We start from the raw sequence: 26,738 nt of genomic DNA on the forward strand, positions 1-26,738 counted from the left end.
TCTGATGGGAGTTGATCCAGCATGCTTTTGACAGACAGCAAAAGATGGGGATGGCTGAAATAACCAGACTCTTTCTATGGAGTGAATTGACAAACAGCAAATCTAACAAAGGTCAAGGGTTGCTTTGTGGGACAGCAAGGTGTACTTTTCTCTTTGTGTTCCAGTTAGAAGGCATTGAAGGCTGTGGGTCTAAGCATGGAAAATTTACATCAGCTTTACTGTTGCTGGCAGCTGTTCACAGATTTACAAAGATTTTTAAACTTGTAATGTTATGATTATCTATATTATTTGAAGCATAAGATGAGCCACGGCGTTTACAGGCATTAAATCTTAACTTCAAGTCTTCAAGCTTCATCTCCATTTGCTAAAAAGAATTCTATTTTAGCTGTAAGTTCCAGTCTGGGCTTCCAAGAAAAAATAAGACAAAATCTACTGGAAACTGTAAGTGGAATATTCTAATGGTAATACCTTTGCTGCTGAAAGTCTGATCCTTTCTTCCATGTCATGATTCTGACCATCAATCTGCTGTATGCATTTGTCCAAGAGAAGAAACTTGAGTTCTCCTTTGCTTTGAAACTATGTGTGCTTGCCATTTCTTAACTTCCAGTTTTGGTGAGCTAAACAGGTAGTCCTTCTTACTTCCTATTTACTGCAAAGAGTCTGTTTGCAGTCCTCTGGCCACTGGAATGACTATTTGAATTTCCTGTATTCTTTCAGCACTTTTTGTGGAGAGTGAGTGTCAGAACCAGCTGTAGTGTTTCTCCTTGCTGCTGCACCTTCTGCACTTTGGTCAGTGGAGTCCTTTGGTCACAGTGTCTAACCCAGGGCTTGTGCCCACCTGATGATCTTCCATCACCCTCTGGGCTTTACCATCTGCTGCTCTGCAGAACAGTCCTACATTCTATAAAGCATTTTCCTGTCTCTGACTATGGCTAGGTTGAGACACCATTTTACCTGCTTCCAGGTAGACTGTTTTCGAGGAGTTTTCATTATTTTTGTTGTTTGCTCAATGAAGCTTGTAAAGCTTATTTTACTAAGAGTTTAGGCTTCTTTTGTGTTTGCTGATAACACATTAAATAGCTCAGGCCTGGAAACACGTTCCTGTACAAACTCGATGAAAATATACCTGACAATTAATTTCTCAATTACATTCATTACAGTTAGCTTTAATTTCTTTACTGACTTGTGTTGCTTTAGAATCAGTTTAGCTCTCTGATCAATAGTGTGCAGTCGCTAAGCACACTGTATGCTTCTAGCTCTTAGTAAATTGTATCATCACCATCTCTTTTCAAGCCAAACTCGCTCCATTGTTTTTCTCTGGCTTGATGACACAATAGCAGGCTTACAATTTGATTACTCGTGCTTTGAAAATATTGGTATGAGTCTGGTGTTTTTCCAATATTCTGCAGCTTTCCTGGGTTTCAAAGCCTTATTAAAAATTGATATTGAAGGACAAGATGGCTTTTCAGCTTTCTTGGCGTGGAATGATCCCTCGAGAACACATTGCAGAGCCAACATCTGTGAAGGAAGAGACCTCTGCTCTGCAGCTCAGGAGGGTTAAATTACCCACTGCTGCCCCCAAGTCAGAAAGAAGGTCAGAGGCTTGTGCAAGGAGGCATGGCTTTAGTGAAGTCCCATTGCTAGTAAGCACACAGTACCCTGATGTGACCAGAAACAAATGAGCAGTTTTGGGAGCTCTATTTTAGAAGAAGAATAAAAAAGATCTGATAGTACAAAATGTAGTTTCTTTTTTTTTTTTTTTTTTTTTTTCCGTAGCACTGGCCAAAGAGTGTAAGGCCTTTAACCATCTTGTGCTGCATTTTACTGTTGCAGCTGCAGTTTGCTCCTACTCCAATCTTCAGGCTTGGTTTGCACTCTTGGTCCTGCACGTTTGCTTTGCATCCAACAGCGTGTTCTCTGGAATGGAAAGTGTTCAAGTAATGGCCTTGTCACGTAACAGACTCTGAGTTATGTAATCCAATATTTCATGGGGTTTTAAAACTACCAGTGCACAGAAGAGAAAGCACTAAATGAAATGCCCGTGGAAGACAACGGTAAATCAGGTCATCTATTAAATTTTTCATCTCTTGAGTTTTTTCAAGCCCAGGAGCATCCTCAGCAGTGTAAATCTGAGAATTTGTGGTCTTAGAATAAGGAAATACTGGATGAGAAGACAATTATGAGACAGATAAACAAGCAGCTGTACCTCTTTCCCCTTATTTTATTTTTTTTCCAAGGCTATAGAAGAAGGAGTTTTTCTGGTAATGCTGACTGTGAATCCATCTTGGGTTTATCATTCTCCTTTCATATCCAGCTGATCGCAATTCATTTGCCAAATGGGAGCTGTTTCATAGCAGGGCTAATGCAGCTCAGACTGGAGTGCAATGATTTTGTTTAACAAAGAATAAACCTGTGCAAATGACATCTGAAGAAGAGTCTTTTCTCTTTCCTCTCTTCCCTTTTCCTCCCACGAATGCAGTGGTACAATCAAAATTAAACCTCCATACATGGGTGTAGCTCCCTTGCTATTGCTGGAAGTATGCTGACTCACACCAACAGAAAGCACAATTTCTGTGCTTTACAGTAGAGTTACTAATTTTCAGTGATTCTCCCTTGTTTTTAGTGGCTCAAGTTATTTTCTTGGGATGATATCTGGTAGCCTAATATATAGTACAGATAGGATGATGGTAATACTCTGCTGCCTGCTTTCTCTTCCTTGGCTTTCCATCTTATTTTCCCTGTACTGAAACTTTTTTGAGCACTTGGGCGGGCTGAAGGAGAAATTATTTTTCATGCTGTAAACCTGCTAGCATCATGCTGCAGAACAGGGAGAAAAAAGGTTCTGGTTCTGCTTCTGCTTCGCAATTAAAAATAAATGAAACGTGGAGTAATTTGTGTTACCTTTGTGTAACAGGGCATATGATGAAGCCTCTCTGTTTGCATTGCTAACTATCGGGAGCTGGCATGCTTGCTGTAGTTTGGGGTGATGCAGACTAGGTGGAGTAAAGCTGAGTCTGTGGGGTGAATAGCACAGGGCTGAGAAAACACGCCTGAGAGCAGTCTGCAGATGGGCGAAATAAACAGATCCCCCAGCTGCAACGGAGGAGGCAGGCCTCTTTAATGGCTCTTAGCAACGCCCCTGCTCTGACCCTCCTCATATGTGAGGAAAATCAAATCAATACACTGTTCTTCAAACCACGATGCTGCAGCAGCAGCAGGGCATTGTGGCAGCCTCTGTCTCTTAAATCCATTGACGCTTTTCAGGTTGCTGATCTGGATATCCATCCCCGCATCTCTGCTGAAGAAGAACCTGACTGCATCTCAAAAGGATTCCTGGAGCTCCCATGTATAACCTTCTTCTTACTGGCAAGCATTAGGTAGGCAATTTTAAAGCGTTTCTGGATTTGCAGGCAGCTTGTAACATCGACCTGAGAACTCTATTATATTCTCTGTAATCACAGCAGAAGCCGTTCTCTGAAACCTACTCTGTTTAAATCTTCGTTTTCACCATCTGTTTTTGTTGTTGGGGTAGGGGAGGGTATTTCTGTTTTCCTTCTTCTTTTTTAAAAAGCAAGAAACGTTGTGGTTGATGTATGCTTTTGGAAAATGATATTTCCCTGCTGATCCCTTCCCTGCTCTGCAGAACAGCTATAAGCAGTGCCATACAGTGACTTTCAGTGTTGATGAACATCTGCTCAACTGCCTAATGTATAGGGCAGGCTGCTCTCGTCTTTATTCTCTAATTTTCCGGTGTCTACCTGACAGCTGCGCACCAAGACCTTCCCCACTAACTGAGTTCTGCTTTGGTTCCAGAGATGGCTAACAGAGGACCGAGCTATGGCTTAAGCCGAGAAGTTCAGGAAAAGATTGAACAGAAATATGACCCGGAATTAGAGTCTAGGCTGGCGAACTGGATTATCGTGCAGTGCGAGGAACAGATCGAACCCCCTCCTCCTGGAAGGCAGCATTTCCAGACCTGGCTCATGGATGGAACGGTGAGCTTACTGTTTAAATCTGTACTTGAGTATCTTTATGCGTGCAGTGAATTAGTATATATTACTATGTGTCCTTGTTTTCTGTCTCCATCCGGCGAAATTGGTCAGAGCTCATGGCCAGTGCAGAAAGAGGTGTCCTAGCATCTGACTGATTTCCTTTTGCTTGTGAACCCTAATCTCAGAAAAAAATAATTATTCTGCTGGAGTACTGGGATTAGTACAGTGCTTATGATTCTTATGAGTCATGCACATTATATATGGGCATGACTCATTCCTTCAGTGCCTTTCCTCATGCAGTTAAATGAGATCTGCTTTTAAAATTAGATGTATAATTTTCTCTTTAAGAAATAGTATTTACAGAAAAAGAAAAAAGGTGAGCAGGTGTTGAAAAACTGTTTTCTTCTTGTGAATCATTCTGTAGCTATAACATTGTATCCCTTTGGTTTATTGAACAACAGGCAGATGCTGCTGTTTGCAGAGAGCTGTAGAAATACGCTAATCATTGAATCTCTGCCAAAGTGACTTCAACAATATTTCAATTGACGTTGCTTATTTTTTTGGCTCGAGCATGTGGTTTCTTCTCTATCAGTTGTTACATAACTTACCAGTGATTGCTTTGCTGCTTCTAGCAGATGAGGATTTATTCGGTCAGGCTATTGCCATTGGTTAATGAAAGCTCTAATACCTTTCTAATATACTTTGACTATTATCAATCTCTTATTTGTTCCTGATAGAAGAAATTATGTCCCTGACAGAAACTGTCAAGATTGAAAGCATTTTACAGCATCATTTCATGTGCAGAAATTTCTTCTAGTTTGGTGACTGCTTTCTCATTTTGTTTCTGTGTTTCTCTCTCAGCTGTTATGCAAGTTAATAAACAGTTTACATCCAAAGGGAAATGAACCCATTGCAAAGATCTCTGAATCAAAAATGGCTTTCAAGCAGATGGAACAAATTTCTCAGTTCTTAAAAGCTGCTGAAATCTACGGAGTAAGAACAACAGATATTTTCCAGACAGTGGATTTATGGGAAGGTAAAAATAATAAACTGGAAGTCAGCTTGCAGTCTTCATTTCACTCTGCTTTGATGTGTTGTAATAGTGCATTTTGTCTAAGGCATATTCTCTAATGTAATTATCTTTTGTTTCTGTTTGCCTTATCTCATTACCATGTTCTTCCAGCGGTGCATTATCTCCTCTGAGGGATTTATATTACCCTGAGGGCATAATGGAGCTTTTCCAAGCTCATGTGTTATCCAAAAGCCCATCATTTTGACAGAAATCCACAGACCTAATAAAACAACTGCTTTCTATGCTAATTATTTCCGAGTAAATAGCTTCTGAGAGCAAATAGGGGAAACCCTTATTTTGTGATGACGAGCTTTTATTACAGTTTTCAAATTATAAGCAAAGCTTAAATTAGAGCCATAAAGCACATTCCCAGGAGCATACATGCCTTTGTAGAGCAGATGAGGCTCCTTTATGACTAGAGAGAGCAGAGCTCACTGCTAGTGTGTTAGCTGGGTATCTCTGCAACAAAACAGTCTTGCCAGAAAAGTCACTATGGCAACAGCAAAAATCTGAGTGCCCTGTATATTCACCTGGAGGTGAATACTCTCCATCCCGGACATGAAGTGGACATTGTGTGTTGTAGCTGCCAAAGAGCTGAGTCATTTGAGTGTTTGCATGGCTGCTTTTGCCACCTCTGTGGTGATGCACTCTTCTGGTGCTCTTGTGAAATGCACTGTGTATCTTGCATCTCTCAGGACAAAATGCAGGAATTCAAAGCACAGACAGTGCCAGGGTAGTGAAAGGCAGGTGTACAGAGAACTGGAAGGGTCAAAAATCTGTTGTGAGAATGAAATGGTGGAAGGAGAGCAATCTATTGAGAAAGTCCATCAGTATCATTTGTGTAGGAACACAGGTGGAGTGAAAACACTGAGATCTGTGGAAGAGATCACTTCTTTCAAGGACAGCTTGAGGTATGAAACACAGGGGAGATCTTTGCAGATAGGTTAGAATGGGAGGATGTACTGACAGACTGCATTACTAGACTCTCAGGGTACTGGGTTTACTGGACAGATCTCACCTTCGGACGCAAGAGCTGGTTGTTTCTTCCAGGTCATCTTTTCGTAATTTTTCCAATCTACCTTTAAATATTTTAAATGAAAGGGTTTTTACTTCCCTGGTGTAACACCCTCTTCCTCAGCCTAGCAGGCTGTTGAAAGGGAAGCTCCATCAATACTAGAACAGATGATATTAGCTCATTTCAGGTGCTTTTGATTGCAGGCTTCTGCATTTCATAACACTTTTGCATAATGCAAATGAAAGAACAGTATGTCAATCCTTATGATGAAACGGACTTGCTTTTAAAGGCAGAGCTCTTAATCGTGGCTGCAATTTCTTCATTTTCTTTCTTTCACTCATCTCCATTCCTCAGCAGATATAAGGGGAAAAGCTGGTAACTTCCAGATGACAGAAAGTCAAAACACAACTTGCAGCCCAGGGGAGAGATGTACAGCACTTTTCTCCACTTTTATTTTAGGCCTTCCCAAAACTGATCTTTGTCTCTTCACTTCCCCATTCTCTTTCCATCCCTTATGCTGCTCATTAGAGTGCTGAGGTGAAGCAGCATGTGCAGGAGTGATCATGTGAGGGCTTCTTGTGCCTAACCATAGCTCTGATCTTCAGCATCAGTTTTGTTTTGAACCCGAATCATCAGAACTTTGACGCATTGGCTAGGCAGAAAGAACAGAATCTTTCATAATTACGTAACTTCTACACTTCATAAAATACTTCCAGGCCACAGTGTATTTAGACACGCAGTAAGCATCAATGTATGTTTACATGAAAAGAAAATTATGTGTGGCTGATAAAACAGTTTCTCTGTCACTGATTATTTTCCAAGAGCTTTTTTTGTTTTGAGATTCTTAGTAATGATTGATGAAAATGTTTTAGTACGCAATCTGCTGTTGGCTGTTTCAAACTCGCTCAGTCCATCTGGTGCATTTCTCAACAGCATCACCTCTCCTTTGGTCCTTCTTGAAGAGAAAGACTGAGCAACATTCCCTAGTCCATGCCCAAGAGAGCATGTTTGTTGTTTTACAGATAGCTCCCTGCCATATTTCCAGAGGGATAAGAGGCAGACGTAACTCTATAGCCCAGCCTGCACAAAAAATGTCTCGGAAATATGGTTCAGAGCAGTTCTCCCTCTGTGGGTCTCATCCCTTCCTCTCTGGCCCTGAAGCAGAAGGCCTTCTGGCCACACTTACCCAGAAAAAAAGGGAGAGATGTGACTGAGCCCCCCCCCCCCTTCTAATATGCCATTTCAAGACTCTCTACAGGGCTTACTGCAAAAGATAAGAGGGTAGAGACACAAGATGAAGCAGATCTGGGGTCCTCCCTGACTGAGTGGCCAATGTGTGTGTGGGAGCACTGGGCCCCACTTGCAGTTGCCCTGCAGCCTCTCCCCTCGCCACCAAGAAGGGAAGCAGAGCTGAGTGCAGAGCATGGGGGAGGCTGCCAGATGGTTCCACCGGGCCCAGAGGGATATTTTGCAACCCATCTTTTGTTTGTTTTCTTTTTCTGTCTGTGTGTGTGTGCTTGCTGTCGTTATTCAGCTTATTCACTTTTAAATCCTTTTTCCACATCTCTCCTCATCCCCGATTGTTACCTCAACGGGCATCCCAAGGACATTATTTGTGGCATCTGTTGAGGCATATGGTACATCTGCTGCTGCGGGGAGCTCCGAGCGTCCCGCCCCACGCTGCTCCCTGTGTACGTGCCGGTGCAAGGGACCGACCCTCAGCTGCCCTCCCTCAAGTAGGGACCATCTGACACAGTCTGGTTAACAAACACGGGCACAGGAGGATCTTGGATGGCTGACGATTTGTTTTCTGTACAAACGGTCCCCTGCAGAGAAGATTCCTGTAAACTGTAATGGGCTATGTGACAGTCACAGCTGGAAGCCTCTAGTCATTTTCAGCTTTAGGGTGTCTCCTTCACCTCAGCCAGTGCTTTATGCAGTGAGGTCTGTGTGAACCAGAGCCCCGAGCTTCATCCACCTGTAAGCAGGGTGATGCTTATACATTGTGTGCTAAGATCCTTTCCTGTGCACTCCTGCTGGTCTACAGTGCTTTTCATTAACACTATTCCATGGGAGGTATTTCTGGAGTCTGCTATCATAGTCATATCTTGAGCATCACATGATTTTGTGAGTAACTTCTTTCCCTATATGAAGAACTTGCACTCAAAATTAGTTCCTTTAAATAAAAAGGTGATTTTAGGAAAAAGGAAAAAGTGGAACAGAAGGAATGCATGGGAAGATTTCCAGGGCATAGGATGGCTTGTGTTGGAGGAGACCTCAAAGATCATCTAGTTGTGACCTCCTGCTGTGGGCAGCATTGCCAACTGCTGGATCAGATTGCTCAGAGCCCTATCCAGCCTTGCCTTGAACAACTATTTCCATTTTCATTAGAGAAGAAAAAAAGGTATATGAAACAAAATTTCCAAAAACTTAATCACCTCACACCATTGCAAAGACGTATGACAGCTCCTAGTGAAGTAGAGTTCTTGCTAGAGAGTTTTCTAAATATCATTGTGTTTGAGTTGGGTAATCAGATAGAACCTGCCTGTTTCTATTTGTTTGCCTGATGTTCTCTGCTCTTTTCACACCAAGCAGCAAAGTGCAGGAGTACCTTCATTTTTCCAAAAACAAAACAAAAACACACACAAAGAAAACCTCACTTGTTTTTTTATTTTTTTATTTTTTTATTTTTTTTAATTAAGTGGAGAAATAAACAAAAGATGTTGATAAAAAAGGAAAATTTACTTGTTACCTTCATTTTGGAAGGAAAGATCAGAGGAGTGGATACTATTTTTTTAAATAAAAACAAATAGTGACAACAGGAATATCAACATCTTTTGGAAATGAGCCTTATATATCAAGGTGCCATCTTGGAAACTTGGTGAATTCTCAAGCAGGTGGAAAGCGTACATCTAGGCAAGTAATTGACAAGTCCATCACCTCACAGTAAAGATGGGAAATCATCCCCTGAGAAGCTTTTTCTCTCTCTGTTGTTTATGGAAGAACGTTAACAAGCAGTGAAGACCAGGTATGGAAATTTTACTTCACAGGGGAGATGAGCACTGGCATTTTGAAATGAAGAATCAAGTGTGATAAGATAAGGAGGGAAACTGTGGAAGAATAATGTAAGTTAGGACTGGATGACAGCAACTGAAGAGCATCAACTTTTGACAGTCTGTGAAGGGAAGCCAGTAGGAAGGATTTGGGAAGTGATTTGATTGGTAATTTGGGAAAGGGTGATGCTAGTTAATCTGCACGAGTCATTTCCAGCACTGCCAGGAACTCTGTCAGCATGAGGACTGTCTGCAACTGCCAGTGGTTACATGATGGAATCAGTTTACAGGTGAAGTAGCAGAGGCACAGCACAGTTATTTGTCACATTGCTCTCCTTCAGCCATGTTTTACTGAGCACATTATCATTCTTTTTTATGCCAAAGTGTTCTCTTCTTATTACAAAATTTAGAAGGGCTTAAAATAGCGAGGGTGAATGCATTAAAATAGCTTTGAAACTTGAAAAGTCCCAAATAGTTAAATTTTGTTTTAACACTGTTTCTTTGATAATCTTTTTCATAATCTCTTGCATGTCAGCGCTTCAATTTGAGCAACTCTAAAATAGCACTTAAAATGCTTCTAATGTACTTTTTCAGAGTAACCAAGGGAAGCAGTTAATGCATTAGATGAAGGCATTGATCAATGTGCCAAGCTATTTGTTATGTGAGGATTTCTTACACTGGTTTTGCTGTTTGCCTTTCCAGGGAAGGACATGGCGGCAGTGCAGAGAACCTTAATGGCTCTAGGCAGTTTGGCAGTCACCAAGGATGATGGATGCTACAAAGGGGATCCATCCTGGTTTCACAGGTAACACCCAAAGCACAGTTTCCCAGAACTGACTTTCATGGAAAGCTGGTATTATTGTCTGTTCTTGGCCTTTGAAGAAATTTAGTGGGGAAGGAAAGAAAGAATTTTTGCAAAATTTCCTTGTAGTGGAGAGATTTTCTCTTTGGAGTGTAGAGTACAGGATCAAATATCCAACCAGGCAGCAGCACTTTCTGTCCTTCACTGGTTCCCAGCATATCAGCCTCTGCCTAACTACATCTCATCAGCCTGAAGTTACACCAGGGCTGCTGAGGAGGAGCCCTGTAGGAGGGGTGCAGAGTGCTTCCATGCAGCTCCCTTTTCTCAGGTAGTCCTCTTCAGCTAATCTCACATGTCTCTCCTGCCCTGGAGCTGGAAAAGTACTATTGCTGCCAGGACTAAGCAGCACCTCACCCATGGCTGCAGCTCTGAGTTCTGCCTGCAGGCACCCCTTCATACTAAGCTGCCCTGGTTTGGACATCTGCGCATATATAGAGATGCTACTGGATTTCTTTCTTAGCCATTTTTTTTTCTTGTGGAGTAACACTTATCTGCAGAGAATTCTGTCTTGGAAAAGATGTTTATTTGCTCTAAAGCCCCATTTGTTTTGGTTAGGGAGGCTGAGAAGAAGGGCAGAAAAAAAGGAAATCCTCCTAAAGTTACCCCTCTTGTCCCACAGACATAGTGTTGAAATGAGGTTCCTCTACCCAAAAGTATTTCTTATGCTAAAACAGCTGAGGCATGTTAATGAAAAGAGTGCTGCCTGCTGGTCATTGGTTTCCCTGAATTTTCTGATAATTAGTTGAGTATCAGCAAGCAAACTTTGCTTATCTTAAAGTTTGAGGTGGTTTAACAGAGGCTAAAGGAGACCGGAAGTTTAGGTGAGCAAGTGTCAACTCCTATACATTCTTCATGTGGCATTCATTTAAATTTACTTCATACAGTCCTCAAAGAGATTTTTACTTCCTGAATATAATAGGTTTTTAAATTTAAATCCAGTTACATGCTTTAATTTAAACCAGACACGAATTCACCATGACCCAGACAGGCTTACTTGTTTTATGTAACTATAACAAACTATAACAAATGGAAACAAATGAAAAATTAATTTTCATCTCTGCTCTTAATTGTGGATGGAATAGTTTTTGTTGGCATACTTGAAGATCATCTCCCTCCTTCCCTGACTGTCTGGGCTACATGGACAGCCAGCCTGTGTCTACTGCAGTCCCTGAAAGACTGTTTTATAGCTGCTGCCTTCAGGAAAACTGCTATTTCTATAAGGAGATAACATATGGCAGACTGGGAGCTACTTTCTGAGTAGCTTAAGAACCCCTTCAGGCAGACCAAGCCCTCTCCCCATCACCCAGCATTATTCATGAGTCAGAGAATTCAGACTGATTCTTAATCGCTTTAAGTTAAACTGAAAGATGTCAAGATTAAATGGAAAAAGAGTATCCACACAGGGATCAGCAGTGATCAATACATCCCCACATATGGGCAAAGCTGCTTAACTTTCCATTGCCTGTGTCTTGCATGCCTGCTTCCATGGGCCTGGCTCCTCTTTCACTGTGTGTCCTGGTGAGGCTCATGGATCCACTGCTGTTTGTTATCTGTGAGTTGGAAGCCTCTGGCTCTGGTGCAGAGTTGGCATGAAAAGTTAACAAGTCTGCACAGTGACAGAGAGAGTGCTGTTGAGTGATGGCAAACAGGTCAAAGACAACTTGTAGCAGCGTGAGATGCTCTCACCTTCTTTTCTACAGCCTTGGTTATGCCTGTTTCCACCAGCCTAAAAGCAAATCACAAGTACCTGCTGTTATCTATAAGACTATCATATTCTATGGGCAGCATTTATGATTGTAAAAATAACACCATATGATCCAAACAATACAAATAATTAACTTTTATTAGCATATCCTTGGTCTCTTTTTAAATTTTTTCTTTGCAGTTCTCATTTTTCTTTCCTAGTCATACTTACATATCAACTTCCTCTGGATTTACTCCACAGCACAGCTGAAAAGTCCAAGGAGGAAAAAAAAAGGTAGATTGTGTTTCTGAGATTTTAATTAAAATAGAGACCGTCACAGTGAACCGGAGATTCAAATACATAATAGGAGTAGTCCCAAAAACATCCTCTCTCAGAGATACTGACAGCGGTTTGCTGCCCACATAAGGATTCTGGAAAATAAATTTTGCAGCAGTGAGATAGAATTGCTGTAGGAGGTTCACAAAACTCTGTGTGCCTGCCTCCAAAATGGCAGTTGGAAAGATTAGTGCAGTGGAAAAGTACAAGATACAAGAATGAAATGGCAAAAGGGATAAAGAGGAAAAGAACACTCCCTTCCCCCATCTCTAAAGATCTAGGCTTACAGGGAAAACTCCTCAAGGAAAGGATCTCCAACCAGAGATCCTTCCTCAGTGCTGGTCAGCTCTTAAATAAGGTCTAAGAGAGGTGCAGCCAGGCTCCACCCTTTCTGGTCACACAGCTGAATTGCCTTCACTTGTGCTCCCAGGGCTGACATGGTCCTTTCCCCAGATCATCAATCAGTGGTTCAGGATGTGACTCAACAGTTCCCATACACATGCTTTCTGGGAAGAGCCTGTGGTAGGCTACCATAAACCCTCATACTCATCTGTACATTGGCATGGGATCCATTCTTGAAAGATCTGAAGTGCTCTTCTGGACTTGAGCTCAGCCACTGCACAGGATCAGACCCTCACAGAGAATTGTGTTGATGGCTTTCAGTCACAGAAGGCACTCAAACTAACATTCCCATCTTGTGATGGAGTGAGGAGAAAAGCAAATTGTAATGTGATGTTATATTGCTAGATAACCTGATGCCAGGACAAACAGACACAGATGGCAGAGAGATTGTACCTGGATGGGAGCTGGCTGAAAGCCTCCCTCTCTTTGAGATTGTAGGTTCTTGCCATTTATTTGACAGCAACAGATTGATCCTTTTCCCCTCTAAATGACTTGTTTTCCCCTCCTTGTGTAAATGAAAGATTAATCAAGTACAAACTTCTGTGCTTCTTTTTTTCCCCAGTGCTCTTTTCAGGGAAAAGAGGCTCTTTTTAAGGTCCAACAAAGATTAATTGATCTAGATGGCTTTTGAGACTGCTAATGCCAAGCAAAAGTGGTCAGTATGTTTTGGCAGAAGATAAAGGATTATCATACAGTTAAGACACAGTTGCAAAGGCCAAAGTCTATTGCTTTAGAGGAGAGAGATCTGGAAATGGCAACAGGGCAATTGTTCTGTCCTGCAGGCAACCATCATCCACACTTGTGAAAATGAGCAAGCCACTTTGCTGTCCCTTTGGACAATGTACCCCTGGGTACATTGTGCTCACACTGACTCCACTGAGTTGAATGTATACCATTGCTGTAGACAGATATCTATTTGTACTACAGCACGGATAAGTATCTTAGTGATCAGATCCCATAGACTACAGCTTCTAAGAGCTATAGGACAAAATACTAACTCTATCACAAGTGGTATACACAGCTCTACATAAATATTTTACCTATCGTAGTTGCTGGGCAAGCTATGATCCTGAAGGTTGTGAGTAGGTGGTACAGCAAAAGACTGAAGTGCTGTGGGTTTGAAGAGAGCACTTCTAACTGCAGGAAAGCAATTAGCCCAGCCAATATTGTTCACCCAGTAGGATGGTGCAAATTAAATACTGCAGTACATGGGGAGGAGCTGTTAACATGAGCCAATTTCAGATTGCTTTTCACAATCATCTGGACATATGCAGACTGTCTGTATTGTTTTTTTGTATGCACCTGTACAGGAAAGCACAGCAGAATCGACGGGGGTTTTCAGAAGAGCAGCTTCGTCAGGGACAGAACGTAATAGGCCTTCAGATGGGCAGCAACAAAGGAGCCTCACAGTCGGGTATGACGGGCTATGGGATGCCAAGGCAGATTATCTAAAAGCACCTCTGTCTGTAGAGAAAACACTCCTGCAGCATGGTCTGTTCAACAACAACAGAAAAAGAAAAAAAAAAAGCTCATTAGTTCTCTTTCTGCCTGGTTTTAATAGTTAGTGCTCTGAGGTGTGGGGTATTTTTGGTTTGGTTTGTTTTATTTGCAGCTACAAGAGTTCATCTAGGAACTTGGGTTTTGTGGTGTTGTGTGTCAGTTCACAGCACGTGCGCACTGCTGCCTCCTACTTTTCACTTCTGAACTATGCAAAGACAATTATTCTGTATTAATTTATTTGCAAAGTGTTATCTTCCATATTTGTCTCACACTTCTCTTGTATCTCAACCAGTAACCTCGTTCTTCAATTCAGTGATGACATTGTTTGATCCAAGAATAAAGACATTAAAACACATCTTGGTCTCATTTTTTCGAAGGAAAGAAAAGCAATTTGAACCTCATAGCATGGTACAATGTTGAGGGGTGACATGTTTGATGGCTCAGTCTTTCTTGCCTCTAACTCCATCCCAGCCAAAGCTGGTAGAGCCAGCAGTGAGTCTTCATGACAGCAATGCAATCCTCAGAGAGTTCTTCACTTTTAAAGGAAAATCTGTCAAACAGAGGTGAAAACAGCTTTTACTTTGTGATAATTGATGTTACATCAAACAAAACACTGCAAACTAAGGTGTGTTTTAAGCTCACCAGAGCATTCACCTGGCCATTAGTGCACATCATACATATGCTCAGGGGGCATGCTATTTTCTCAGCAAGTTTCTTTCCTATTAAGAATTAACTTGCAAATCCCAATCATTTCCTTCCTCTAAGCAAGTAGGAAGGGAAATGAAATAATCAAACTTTCTGAGCTTTTAAAATTTATAACAGAATTCCAAGAAGGCCTGAAGACATAACATCTGGAAAGCTAATAATCTGTTGTGAGGGGCCTACACAGAAGTAATGATGACTTCTGTTTGCCTCATGCTGCCCTGGGTCTGAACCTAGTGACCCCCAGTGGCAGCTAGTTGCCCACTAACTAGCCCTGGAGCCAGTGGCACACACACTGCTTCAGAAATTTCTACTGGTGTGTAAACTGGAAGGGTAAGTCTCCCATCCCAGGTTAAGCTCTAGCCTACTTGTCAGGAGTGTGGGAAAAATACCTACTCACTTAATTCAAGATTTGGTGAAGCTTGATAAAGCACTGCAAGTGAGAAATGATGTAAAGGTCACCACATGAGCTTGGGGCTGAGCTAATCTATGGTAGCTGCTGCTAAAAAAAATCCTGCCCCCATTTGTAGCTTCTCTTGAACTACCAGGGCAACCTGGTTCTTCCTCTCTGCTCTTGTCGAGCACTTTACTTTGGTGTTTGCTACCTGCTTAGGGCTATCTTCCTATTACTGAGGTGAAATAGCTCAGTACAGAGGAGGTGTTTGTCTGAGATGGTGTATTTAGGGCAAGAACTCAACCTGCAGCTGTAGCAGTTTAGCTTGGTGCAGTTTATAACATATAACCTAACTTGCTCATATATACCACACTGGGCATATTATACCTCCTTTTGATAAGGCACCCTCATCTGGGAGAATACGAAAAGCAGCCACCTTCTCCTAACAGAGACTAGGAAGTTGCAGTTAGTACAAACAAAACAGCATGCATTCTTATCAGATAGCTGGGAGGAGCTGGAAAACCTGCCATGTAGGCAAGAGAGGCTCTTAGCCTGCCCCACACCATTCCTGAAAGTACACAGCCTGCAGAAGCCGGCTCTGAGCTGGCTGATCTTGATCTCTCTGTTTGAGAAAGCACAGGAGCCTGGATGAATTCTGTGATCCTTTATTTTCTGCCTGCATCTACAGTTGTTGCAATAAGGTAAGTTCCAGTGTAAGAAAGACTCTGCCTCTGTGAAATGTTCCTTCACCAAACCTACATTCCCTAGTTAAATGTGCTTTCGTTAGGTTTGGCATTTGAACGGCCTCACTGAGGTTACAGAAAACACTGTATGCTTGTGCAACAGAAACATGGTATGTTTAACATGCTCTGTATAGGTAACAACAGCTTGTGCTATAGGAAAGAAAATCTGTATCCTGTGGTGTATGCATAGTGTGGCAGCATCATTGGAAAGCCGTAGCTGGAATGTCATCCTGGAAGGCTTTCCCCAGCTCACAGAACCCTCTTTCATCACCTGAAGGGCCCTAAAGTTGCACTAGGGAGATTTAGTTTGGATATTAGGAAAAATTTCTTCTTGGAAAGAGTGATGAGGCATTGGAACACATTGCCTAGGGGGTTACTGTCTCTGGGGATGTTCAAGAAAAGGGTTGATGCAGTATTGAGCAGCATGGATTAGTGGGCATGCTGGTGATGGGTTGATGGTTGAACTAGATGATCTTCAAGGTCTTTTCCTACGTTAATGATTCTATGATTCTAAAGCCATCAAGCTAACCTATCTATTAATATCTGGCAGGAGATGCTCCAAAGGTTAACTTTATCCTTTTGTGTTCCCATATGATGATGCCAAAATGCAAGCATTATTATTATTTAAATATTAACATGTTCTGACTTATTTACATCCTTCTATTAAAATGTGCTTCTTAACAAGTTCACAAACATCTTAAGCTAAGAAGTAAATTAGTACAGTGCAAGGTGGTTGAATAACAAAGATGACAGGAAGGAAATATGGCTTTTCTTATACTAACAACAAACTGCTGTAAGCTTGCTTCTGTTGCATTAAAAGCACTTAGGTGGGTCTCCCACAAGCCTCATTAATCTCTATGACAACCTTATGTATTGTTCCTGCTAAAAGGCTGAATATATATTAGAAATGTGTTAGTGTTGTCAGTGGTAGAGATGTACTCAACAAATGTCAAACACTGCACGTGCATTGGATATAATTATGCTTGTGTTCAGTGATTCATGAGTTACAGAGAATGGAAAGTTCTGAGGTGGCATGGTATGGGGCACAGGGGCTGAAATGTGAGCAAAATGTGAATTTTGTTGCACAAAGGGAGGAAGTGCATGAACCTTGAGTAGATACAGTGCGGTGTAATGGTGTGCCTGCCATGTGGGTCTGTGTTTACTGTAAGCTACGGGGCTGAACTGCATCTTGCTTCAGGTGTGGGTTCAGTTTAATGGCAAGTATGAGCTAAGGGAAGCCCACTCCCACGTTGCTAATGGCCCTTCTTGAAGCACAGCCATAGCTTAAACAGTGATCTTAGCTTAAAAGCAATACAAAATATTTCTGTAAGCAAATGCTTATATATCAATGCCCAACAGCAGGCTGGGCCAGAAACACTGTTAGCATTGCCATTCTGTGCTTCAGTTTGCTGCAGCAGTAGAAATGTGAATAGTATGTATCTGCCTTCATGAAGGCTTTATGACCACGAGCTCATTACAGACAACTATTTAGTCATTCCTTTTTAATGGTAAGGTGATCTCTTATGTCCTTATGAAGGGATGTTCTATAGGCATCCACATACCTGAGTGTGGAATCTGAGTTCATCCCCATTTATAATGAGAGATGGAAGAAAGTAAATAAAGTCAATGTTAGGTTCAGTCAGCTCAATTAAGCCAGAGCTTGAGGACTGTTAGGCTAACATAACAGGACACGTTTTAAATTAAAAGGAATGAGGGTGCACATCATGAGGAGACCTCACTCTTCAGTAAATCTGCCTGTGGCGTTGCTTTGCAGCATGCCTCTGCTGAAGATGATCTGTTTTCCTGGCTGCTGAGGTCAAGACAAAGCTACAAGGAAGGAAGGAAGGATAGTGGTTCAGTGGCTTTTGTTTCTGTGTTTTTGTAATCGATCGTATTTGGTTCTGCCTGCATTATCTGAAGTTGTTGCCTGTGTCTGTCTTGTGTGATAGCAAGGCTAATACTTAATAAGGATAGGCACAAGCAGGCCACTCAATTGGCCAAGAAGGCCAGTGGCATGCTGGCTTGTATCAGAAATACTGCAGCCAGCAGGAGCAGAGAGGTGATCGTTCCCCTGTGTTCAACTCTGGTGTGGCTGCATCTCAAGTACTGCATTCAGTTTTGGGTCTGTCACTACAAGAAAGACATCAGTGCCCTGAAGCATGTCCAGAGAAGGACAACAAAGCTGTGAAGGGTCTGGAGCACAAGTCTTAAGGAGAGCAGCTGAAGGAACTGGGATTGTTCAGTCTGGAGAAGAGGAGGCTCAGGAGAGACCTCACTTCCCTCTACAGCTGCCTGAAAGGAGGTTGTGGTGAGGTGGGGGTTGGCCTCTTCTCCCATGTAATGGTGACAGGACAAGAAGAGATCACACCAGGGGAGGTTTAGGTTGGATATTAGGGAAAATTTCTTCTCAGTGGTGAAGCATTGGCACAAGTTGCCCAGGTAGGTGGTGAAGTCACCATCTCTGGAGGTGTTCAAGAACTCTGTGGATGTGGCACTGAGGAAAAAGGTTAGTGGGCATGGTGGGGATGGGCTGATGGTTGGACTAGATGTTCTTAGGTCTTTTTCAACTTTTATCATTCTATGATTCTTGGATTGGTGAAATGGCAATATATCCCAATAGAAATGAGCTTTACATGTGTTGAGAAGGCCAGCAAACACACTGCACTTAGCCTGCCCTGTGGCAACCTTGTTGTTTTCCAAGGCAGGGAGCGAGGGCCTGAGGTGAGCACAGCAGATCCCCAAATGCACAGGGAGATGAACCAACAGTTATGTCGGCATGTATCTCTGGTACTCAGTGTGTTTTTGACAGGCAACCTGTGTTGTTCTTGTCAGGGGGGCTTGCTGCTCTGAAGGAGAGGCCATGGACACAGGTAAAAAACAAGCTACTCCTGGGGAAGTGTGCACAGCAGCCACATCTCCTGCTATTTAAGCAGTTTAATTGCTTAAACTTCACAGAGGTTGTTCCTCTCACCTGAATTCACAAATAAAAACACACCATTCAGTGACTAAGCCCGAGCTATAGAAATTCACGAGGTAAAACAGGAGAAAAGAAAGATATTAACTGTTACAGTGTGGGAAAATCACAGCCTTGGATGGAAGGCAGTTTTCATCCTGCCTTGTTCATGTGACAGTAAAACGCGTGATGCTCTGACATTCACGTGAAGATATTGCACTGTTCCTCAAATACAGAAACAAACACATCTGTCGTTTCATTGGATTTATTAAAGAAATTAGTGTAGTGACCTTTCTCCCCAATGAAATTTCTCTTAAATGGCTCACTTCAGAAGAAATGTTACTTGGTGAGTAAGTCCTGCACTGCCCTGCAGCCTGAAAGGCAGGGTAAAGCCTCACACACCAGGTTGAGGAGTGCTGCTCAGCATACAGAGCAATCCCTGCTCTGCCCTGGTTCATGGAGCTGGTTCACACAGTGAGGGGAGACTGCATCCAAAGAGTGGAGGGCATGGCTGGATGCAGGCCATCAGATACAGGCTGCTGAGCATCTCCAAACCCCACTGTAAGAAAGAGAGCACTCTGTCAATAAAGATGGAAGACGGATGAGAGCTTTTGTGTGTGCACAGTCGGCTAAATATCTTGTTTATCGTATTTTTTTATTATTAACGCACAGAAGGAGAGAAGGAAGAACATGTGTAGAGACTGTTTTCAGGGGTTGATTTTACAGCAGCATCGTGGTGAGTCAACACTGCGTGCTCAGTGTCTTTGGATCAGCTCCCACGCATAACACAGTGTAGGTAAAGGGCAACTCTGCCGCTTCCAGTTCCTTTTGATAGATGTTGTTTCAACCCAGCTATTAAATATATTTGAGTGCCTCAGCCATAGACATACCCTAACACCACAGAGCTACTGTGCACCTGACTGGTCTTTGCAGGTTTGGCCCTTGGTAGAAGTGGGCAGTAGTACTTCCCCAGCATGCAGATACTTTCAGTACCTAAAGGGAGCCTATAAACAGGACGGGAGTAAACTCTTTGAAAGGGTAGATAACAGCAGGACAATGGGAAATGGTTTTAAGTTGAAGGAGGGAAGATTTAGGTTGGATGTCAGGGTGAAATTCTTTACTATGAGAGTGGTGAGGTGCTGGAACAGGCTGCCCAGAGAGGCTGTGGATGCCCCATCCCTGGAGGCGTTCAAGGTCAGGTTGGATGGGGCCCTGGGCAGCCTGGTCTAGTATTAAATGGGGAGGTTGGTGGCCCTGCCTGCGGCGAGGGGGTTGGAGATTCGTGATGCTTGAGGTCCCTTCCAACCCAGGCCATTCTGTAATTCAGTGAAAAGGGCCATGACAATACATGTCTGGCTGTGAAGTGCTTGAATGCCACAGCAATGTTATTTTTCTAGCTGAACAGAAAAACTTTTGATGCAAGGAGAAAAATCAATATTTCAGGAAGAGGTTTCGAAGGCTTAAGTGGGATATCGAAGGAATTTGTGCTGGGAGTGATAGCCATCTCCTGATATCCTCTATAAGAACCTTTTGCCCTCATCTGCCACAGCTGCTCAGATGAATCAAGCAGTATGGCACCATTGTGGTGGGATTATTAAAGCAAATAAGCTTTTCTTGAATCCCCCTTCCTCCGATTAGTGTTTGAGAAAAGGGGATGCAGCTGGGTGCCCAAGCAACCAGCTGGAGAAAGTTGTGCTGGTGAAAAGGCAGAGACTGAGCTGTAGCCAGGTGGATTTGGTTGTAAGATTACATGAAGGAACTGCAGTGAAAGGTTTAGTCGTTGCCTTAGGAAAGATAAGGAAAATTCAGGCTGGTGCACATCACCTGGGGAACATTCTACCATCTTATTGTGGAAGGCTTTGCTCTGAGGCAACATCCCTTCAGCAGCTCAGCGTGGCCAGAAGATGCTGGGAATGCAGAAAAGCAGCTTTTAATCTTCCTTGGCTGCTTGCTAGTAAATGTATCTTATTGCTGGATGGTGATGGAGTAGACATTAGCCAGGAGCAGTGTGGCTGTTGCTGAAAATGGAGCATGTGGGAGTGGGGCTGTGTGAAGGCATCTGTCCCCTGAGCATGGCTAGTCCATGCAGGAGCTGCTGGGGACAGCTGGGCTTTAGGGAAGGCTCATGACCAGCCTGTCTTGCCTGCCTCCACCAAGGCCATGGCAGGAAGCCTTAGGGGTGGATCTGAGGCTCCCAAATCCCAGAGAATATTTTTCAGACCTTTATGCGTTCTCTGTCTCTTCATGCATGCTCTATCTCTCATATATAGGGATGTACTCTTTAGGATGTTTTTCAGAGTAATTAGGAAGTATTTCTGCTTGGGTCTCCAAAAGTGAGTTGCTTAAATCAGTGGTTTTTTGGAAGTGTATTATGCAGTCTTGGAAGTCTTGCTTTCAAAAAAAAGTTACTTTCTTTTCTGCTGTGCAATGTTCAGTTGTGTTCATCCTTCCCTTGGAAGTGTTACCACAGTCTGAGCTGCTTTGTGAGGTGCCAAGTACAAAGAATGGAACATGTATAACATTTTTCATTAGTAAGTCAATTTATTGCCATACCCTGTCTCCGAATGAAGAGAATTATTATGTGAAGGTCATTGTTGTGGTATATTTCTGTGTTTTCTGTATACAAACTCCTGTTAACAGTTGACTCAAAGTAAGTAGAGAAAAAAAATGTAGTACATCTGTTGTGATTGATTATTTTCCTTTTTAAATTACTTCTCTCTGTCATTTTCATTTTATATACTTGGTGTAGGATGAGCACCAAAGCCAAAATTAATGTTTACAACAAGATTCATATGAGTCTGTTTTATAAAATGACACCATGAATAATTAAAGTGTTTTTGTGTTGTTTGCTTTTTTGAAGCAGCATTGTAAAATAAAAGCAAGCCATACAACTGCAGTGTCACTGAAGCAAGCTGTGTATGTGAACTTCACTTTGACAGAATATGTTCTGTATTTAAAATCTCTGCCTCTGTGTAATCTGATGAGTCCCTGAAGAACTACCTTTTGCAGTTGGTCTGTGAATTACACTTCCACCACAGTCAAATACATCCAGGCAAATTGGATTATGAGATGGAGATAAATGGGCCCAGGGAGCATTTAATTGGGGGAGGGATGATATTCATGTCCTTCAGCTGAGTACAAATGCTGTCTCCTATAAAAGTGAGAGGTATGGAAAGAAGTTCAGTTCTAAACGTCCGCTTTCTTTAAGATGCTGTATTCTACCTCTAATGGGGTTGAATTGTAAACCTCAAGGTTCATCTAGAATGACTCTTTAGTTTTGAAGAAAATTGGTTTCAGCAAACGTTCACCACTTCATAGCAATTCTGAAATAAAAGGAACAATTTAACCTTGTGTTTTCAGACAATATTCTCAAAATTGTATTGTTCATTTAATCTGTTTTCAAGGTATAAAATGCACAATTAAGGCCAACTGAGAGTGGTGAGCATGCCTTAATCTCCAACACTTTTTCTTGCAGTGCCATTTTTAGAGTATCGGAATCTGAAAATGGAGGATGGGGGCAGCTGGATTTCTTTTGCTTGCTTGCAGTGCTGAGGTGAGTGGTGTGCTACAGACTATACACTGTGTGGATAGCAAAGCCTGGATAGAACTGCAGGGATTGTGATTCTCATAAATGGGGGATGATGCACGCAGTGCCCAAAACAAGCAAAGAAACCCAAGGTATTTTTGATTTCTGGACTCCTTGTTTCAGGCCTGGAAAGGTGAGAAGAATATGGTTTAATAGGAAACAAAAACCTAAAAGCAAATATTCTATGCCTGCTACTGAAATGCCTGTTTTATGGATGCAGTAGGTCATTAGGAAAATAAATGCAATTAGAAAGTAAATGAATTAGAAGAACAGATAGATTTGAAATAGTCTCTCCAGTGAGGAAGCTTGAAATAGCCTATGAAATACAGGGGAAGATAGGCAGAGGAAAAGATGTTTCGAGGGAAATAGAGCCAGAGTGGAAGGAGAGGGGAATCAGCAGCTGTATTACAAAAAGGAACATCCCTTATCTGTGTCAGGAGGGAGTGAATGACCTTTTCAGACAAACATGAATCAGTCAGATTTAAAGTCATCAACATCACTCCTGCTGTCATCGCAGGTCACCAAGGGTCTTGAATTTTAGTTGTCTCTTTGGTCAGTGCTCATATATTTTCAGATAATATTGATGATTTAAGCCTATGAATAACAAGTGAAGGTGAAAAGTCTGCCATCTTGTCTGAGAATGAGGGAGGGTGGACCATTATGTGCGTTAGTGGGAAGCAGTTCATAGCACAGACTGATAATGTACCTTGCTTGAAGAGAACTGAAACTTGTTTGTTTACTTGGCTGTCTAAAAATAAGACTGAAAGTACAGCAGGATGGAAGTGCTTTTTCCAGAAGCTCACCTCTGTGCAGGCAAAGCTGCTTCACTAGGTGAGCTGTCTCATGTCTGGTGGGAGCTGCTGCTCTAAAAAAAGGGAGGGTGCTATTCTCTCTGAAGTCTTTTTATTCTGAGATTTATCCATCATCGAATGTATATCAATCAAAAAGAAACCAGGATCTCTAAAAGAACAGGATTATTATTACTCTTTTTCTTCTGCTCCTTGGAGTGAGGAAAATTAACTCCAAAAATAGCTTTTCACAGAACATTACTTATGGGCTGGGTGCTTGTAACTACATTTTGTCCTTTGAGATAAAGGTTGTGGCTACTGCTATTTGCTCAGTATTCTGCAGAATGAATCATGCTTCCTCCCTTGGGACTCATTAAGAATGCAAAGCACTTCTGAGACTTACTGTGCTGCCTTGGAGTCCTTTAAAATCCTTAGGAAGAGAGAATGAAATGTATTATGGATAATTCTTGAAAAAAAGTTAATTTCTATACCATGTTAAACTGTAGGAATTGTTATATATATTCCTAATGACCTCCCTCAGGAAACATATGTAAATTGGAGCCTAAATATTCTGTTCGTACAGAAATGTTTCAAGCTTTTGTGGCTATGGAGAAATGTTTGAGAAATGATCAGCCTCAGACGAGTTTAGAAATTTGGTCTCTTGAACAGGAAGCCAACAAGGTCATCAGTTCAGCATGTGAGTGTAGTGAAGCCCTTACAGCTGCCTCCTGGTAGTGGTTTTGGAGACAGTATGTTGACAGACCTGCATGTTACTGGTGAGATGGAGAACCAAGATCCCACTAGGCTGTGGAAGATCCTAAGCTAAGAAAGGATGGGTCCAGGCTGTCTGTGTAAAAACACAGGTGCTTTTTGTCTTGTTTGGATTTTTCAGTGGTCGTGGCAGTAAAAGCTCTTGGGAGGATGGTTTTGTCAGTGTCTTGGCTGATCCAAACTTGGCTCAACCCTTCTTGTAACTTAGTGGAACACCATGAGGAACCCAACTCACCTGTTAAAATAAATTCACTACACATTTGGACAGGCATGAAGTAGGAAGATGACCTGTCAATGTGGAATTGGAGATAGGGAGCTCCGCACATCTGGAAGTCAAGGCATGGAAGTTCAGCTCTGTTTTATAGCAAGGCAAGAAGATCAGAGTCTTGGTGGGTTCTGGCATTATTGTACACAAAGGATACAGCATGGGGGATCTTAGCCTGTGCTTTCCAGATAACAAGATACTGAAGGTAAGTGTAGCTATCTTTACTAGACACCATACTGACATATTGATTAGCTTTTCTTTCCTGTGACCACCTTTTGATCCTCATGTGCTGATCCTTAAACAAATCTCCGGCGACTTCCTGATTTTGGCAAGCTGCCGATCAGATTGATTTCCTGAATGGTCTTGAGTAGCTTCATTTTACGTTTCATGATGCATCAGCTCTAACACTGATTGGGTTGAAACTCATATGAGCGGACTGTTTATCTGAAAGAAGATGGAGAAGGGCTGCTTCTGAAAATGAAAAATAAAGTGTTTAAGTTTCAGGTAGGCATTTTGTCCACAGAGCTGGCTCAAGCGGTGTTGCAAAGAGATGTTGATTGACAGAGATGTATAACACAGCAGTACAGGAGGCAGGCCCACCGCTACCTGAGTTTAAGCTGTATGGAGACCTGAGGGCTGGAAGGATGCTTCCATCTTCTGAAGTTCCACACAGCAGGCACAAGAAGCAAGAACAAAACAAAAAAGCCCAGGGCTGTAGGTAAGCTATGGTAACAATTATTAGTCAGGAACATGTGAGTCAAGTCATATACAGCCAGTAGGGTTCTAGCTCTCTCCATCTAACAGTTCTTTAGTTCTTGCAAATTTGTTATGCACTGGTGAGTGTGTAAATACAGTGTGTGTGTAGATCATGAACAGTTCTGGTCTTTTGAAGCCTTGCCGCTGTAAGCAACACACAAACAGCAATCTCTGTAACACAGAACCTAGAAGGAGAAAGGAGAAAAAAATATGGCTTATATCAAATTCATTAACTATGATTCATATATAAACTTGTTTATTTTTTGTTTCCAACAGTCCAGACCTTCTTCTGCCTGTCTTCACACAGCACTGAGCCCAATGGTATGAGCAGACGTTCAAGCTGGTCAGGCAGAGCAGCTGCTTGCAAATACTCTAAGATGTCAGTGTCAAAGGGGATTGCGCTCATCTAGGTAGAGCAACAGGTGCATCTTTGGGGAAAAATAGTATGAACTGGCAACTGTGGGATTTGGTGAACAAGTCAGTACAGTTCTTGGCCAGGTGTAATTCAAACAATAAAACTACTTCTGTTTAAACTTTCCTAGTCAAATTAGTGATGCGTACTCCTTGCTGTCCCTTCCTGTTAGTTAGAGGACTGAAGAACATACATAGCCTCTGCTGGCCTTTTGAGAGCTCTGTTACTAACCTCTGGTGAACGACTGAGGACAACAGCAGTATCAATGGTCCTATGTCACTTCTTGGGGGTGGTATGTTGAGCAGCCCCATAATCCATGAAAGAAGGAATTGAAACTCCATATTCACCAGACTGAGTGAAACATCTTATTTGAAATTTGAAGTGAAATAATCTGTTTAATAGTATGTTAATTCCCATCACTGCTTTAAAACCAAATGAAGGAAACAATAATAATTTTGTTCTGCTCCTTTTGCTCCTACAGCTTAAGGTTGTGACTGCAAGGAAAGCACAATCACGGAAAGGCATGACAATGTGTTATGTTACTGTTTTATAGGGAAATTTATTTGTGGCTCATGGAGAGATAGGCTGGCAGGAGGATTGTGGGCGTGCTGGATATAGTGCTCACTGGGAGAGAGGCTGCACTCCTACACAAGGGCTGCATCTTTGGTTCACTAACATTAGACACTGTTCTCTTGTCAGTTGGGCATGCATTACAGCAACTGACTGCTATGGAAGTGTGGGAAGAGTGATACTTGCCTTCCATGTGACACTTTGGGTTTGATGATGGAGAATAAGGTACCTGCAAATCATAACTCCTTCTAGAGATCTTATTCTCAAGAACAGATGCTTTTGGAAAGCTCTGCTTAGGAACTGAAGCTGTAAGGAACTTAGAAATATTCTTTTTTTGTTCTCTTTCAGTAGGGCATAAACTAAAGTGTGGTTTGTGAGGGAGAGCACAGATACATTCACTGGTGAGCAAGTGCTTTGTCTTTGCATGGTAAATTCTATTCATGCCTGGCCTATCTCAAGAACAGGTGACTGAGCACTCTGATGGATGAGAGATTGAACATCAGGATTTTCCATCACCTGGAAAGCAACAAACACAGCTTTCACTTGGCTGCAGTACTGCTGCAACTTGACTTCTGTAAAGGGTGATATCGTTGGCTTCAGCACCAAGTGAAACAGGTCAACCTCAATATTGTAGAAAACCTTTATTTTTTAGAAGTACGGCAGATATCCTAACACTGTTATTCTCCTAACAAGCCATATTTAATCGAGTAGAATAATCTTTGTTTTCTGTTTTTTAACAATCCTTGTCTTTCTCACTGCCATACATAGCTGTCTAGTAAAAAGAGAGAAATTGAGAGTAAAATTAGCTCGTGGCTCCAGTAAGAGGCGAGTGGTGCTTGGCCATTAACTGATTGAATAGCTAGGGCTTGTCTATCCTTAAAA

At 42.1% G+C, this 26,738-nt stretch overlaps 1 protein-coding gene and 1 long non-coding RNA gene across 4 annotated transcripts; both read left to right on the top strand.

Annotated features, from left to right (window-relative positions):
• The first annotated feature begins 2,998 nt into the window (after positions 1-2,998).
• Positions 2,999-14,258, top strand: TAGLN3 (transgelin 3). Its single transcript, XM_031589981.2, has 5 exons — positions 2,999-3,377; positions 3,814-3,995; positions 4,854-5,028; positions 9,835-9,937; positions 13,727-14,258. Exons 2-5 carry the CDS (start codon positions 3,816-3,818, stop codon positions 13,866-13,868), a joined length of 600 nt encoding a protein of 199 aa, XP_031445841.1. The 5' UTR covers positions 2,999-3,377; positions 3,814-3,815; the 3' UTR covers positions 13,869-14,258.
• Positions 14,259-20,354: 6,096 nt separating this feature from the next.
• On the top strand, positions 20,355-26,099 carry LOC116226917 (uncharacterized). Of its 3 annotated transcripts, none has more exons than XR_016463715.1 (5): positions 20,355-20,436; positions 21,144-21,239; positions 22,184-22,261; positions 24,122-24,323; positions 25,151-26,099. It is a non-coding gene; the product is annotated as an uncharacterized LOC116226917 (long non-coding RNA). The 3 variants fall into 3 exon arrangements; XR_004166429.2 differs by lacking the exon at positions 20,355-20,436 and adding an exon at positions 20,444-20,668; XR_016463714.1 differs by lacking the exon at positions 20,355-20,436 and adding an exon at positions 20,444-20,662.
• Positions 26,100-26,738: the final 639 nt, after the last annotated feature.

Source organism: Phasianus colchicus, chromosome 1, assembly GCF_987193195.1.
Source record: "Phasianus colchicus chromosome 1, bPhaCol1.hap1.1, whole genome shotgun sequence".
Classification (NCBI taxonomy): Eukaryota; Metazoa; Chordata; class Aves; order Galliformes; family Phasianidae; genus Phasianus; species Phasianus colchicus.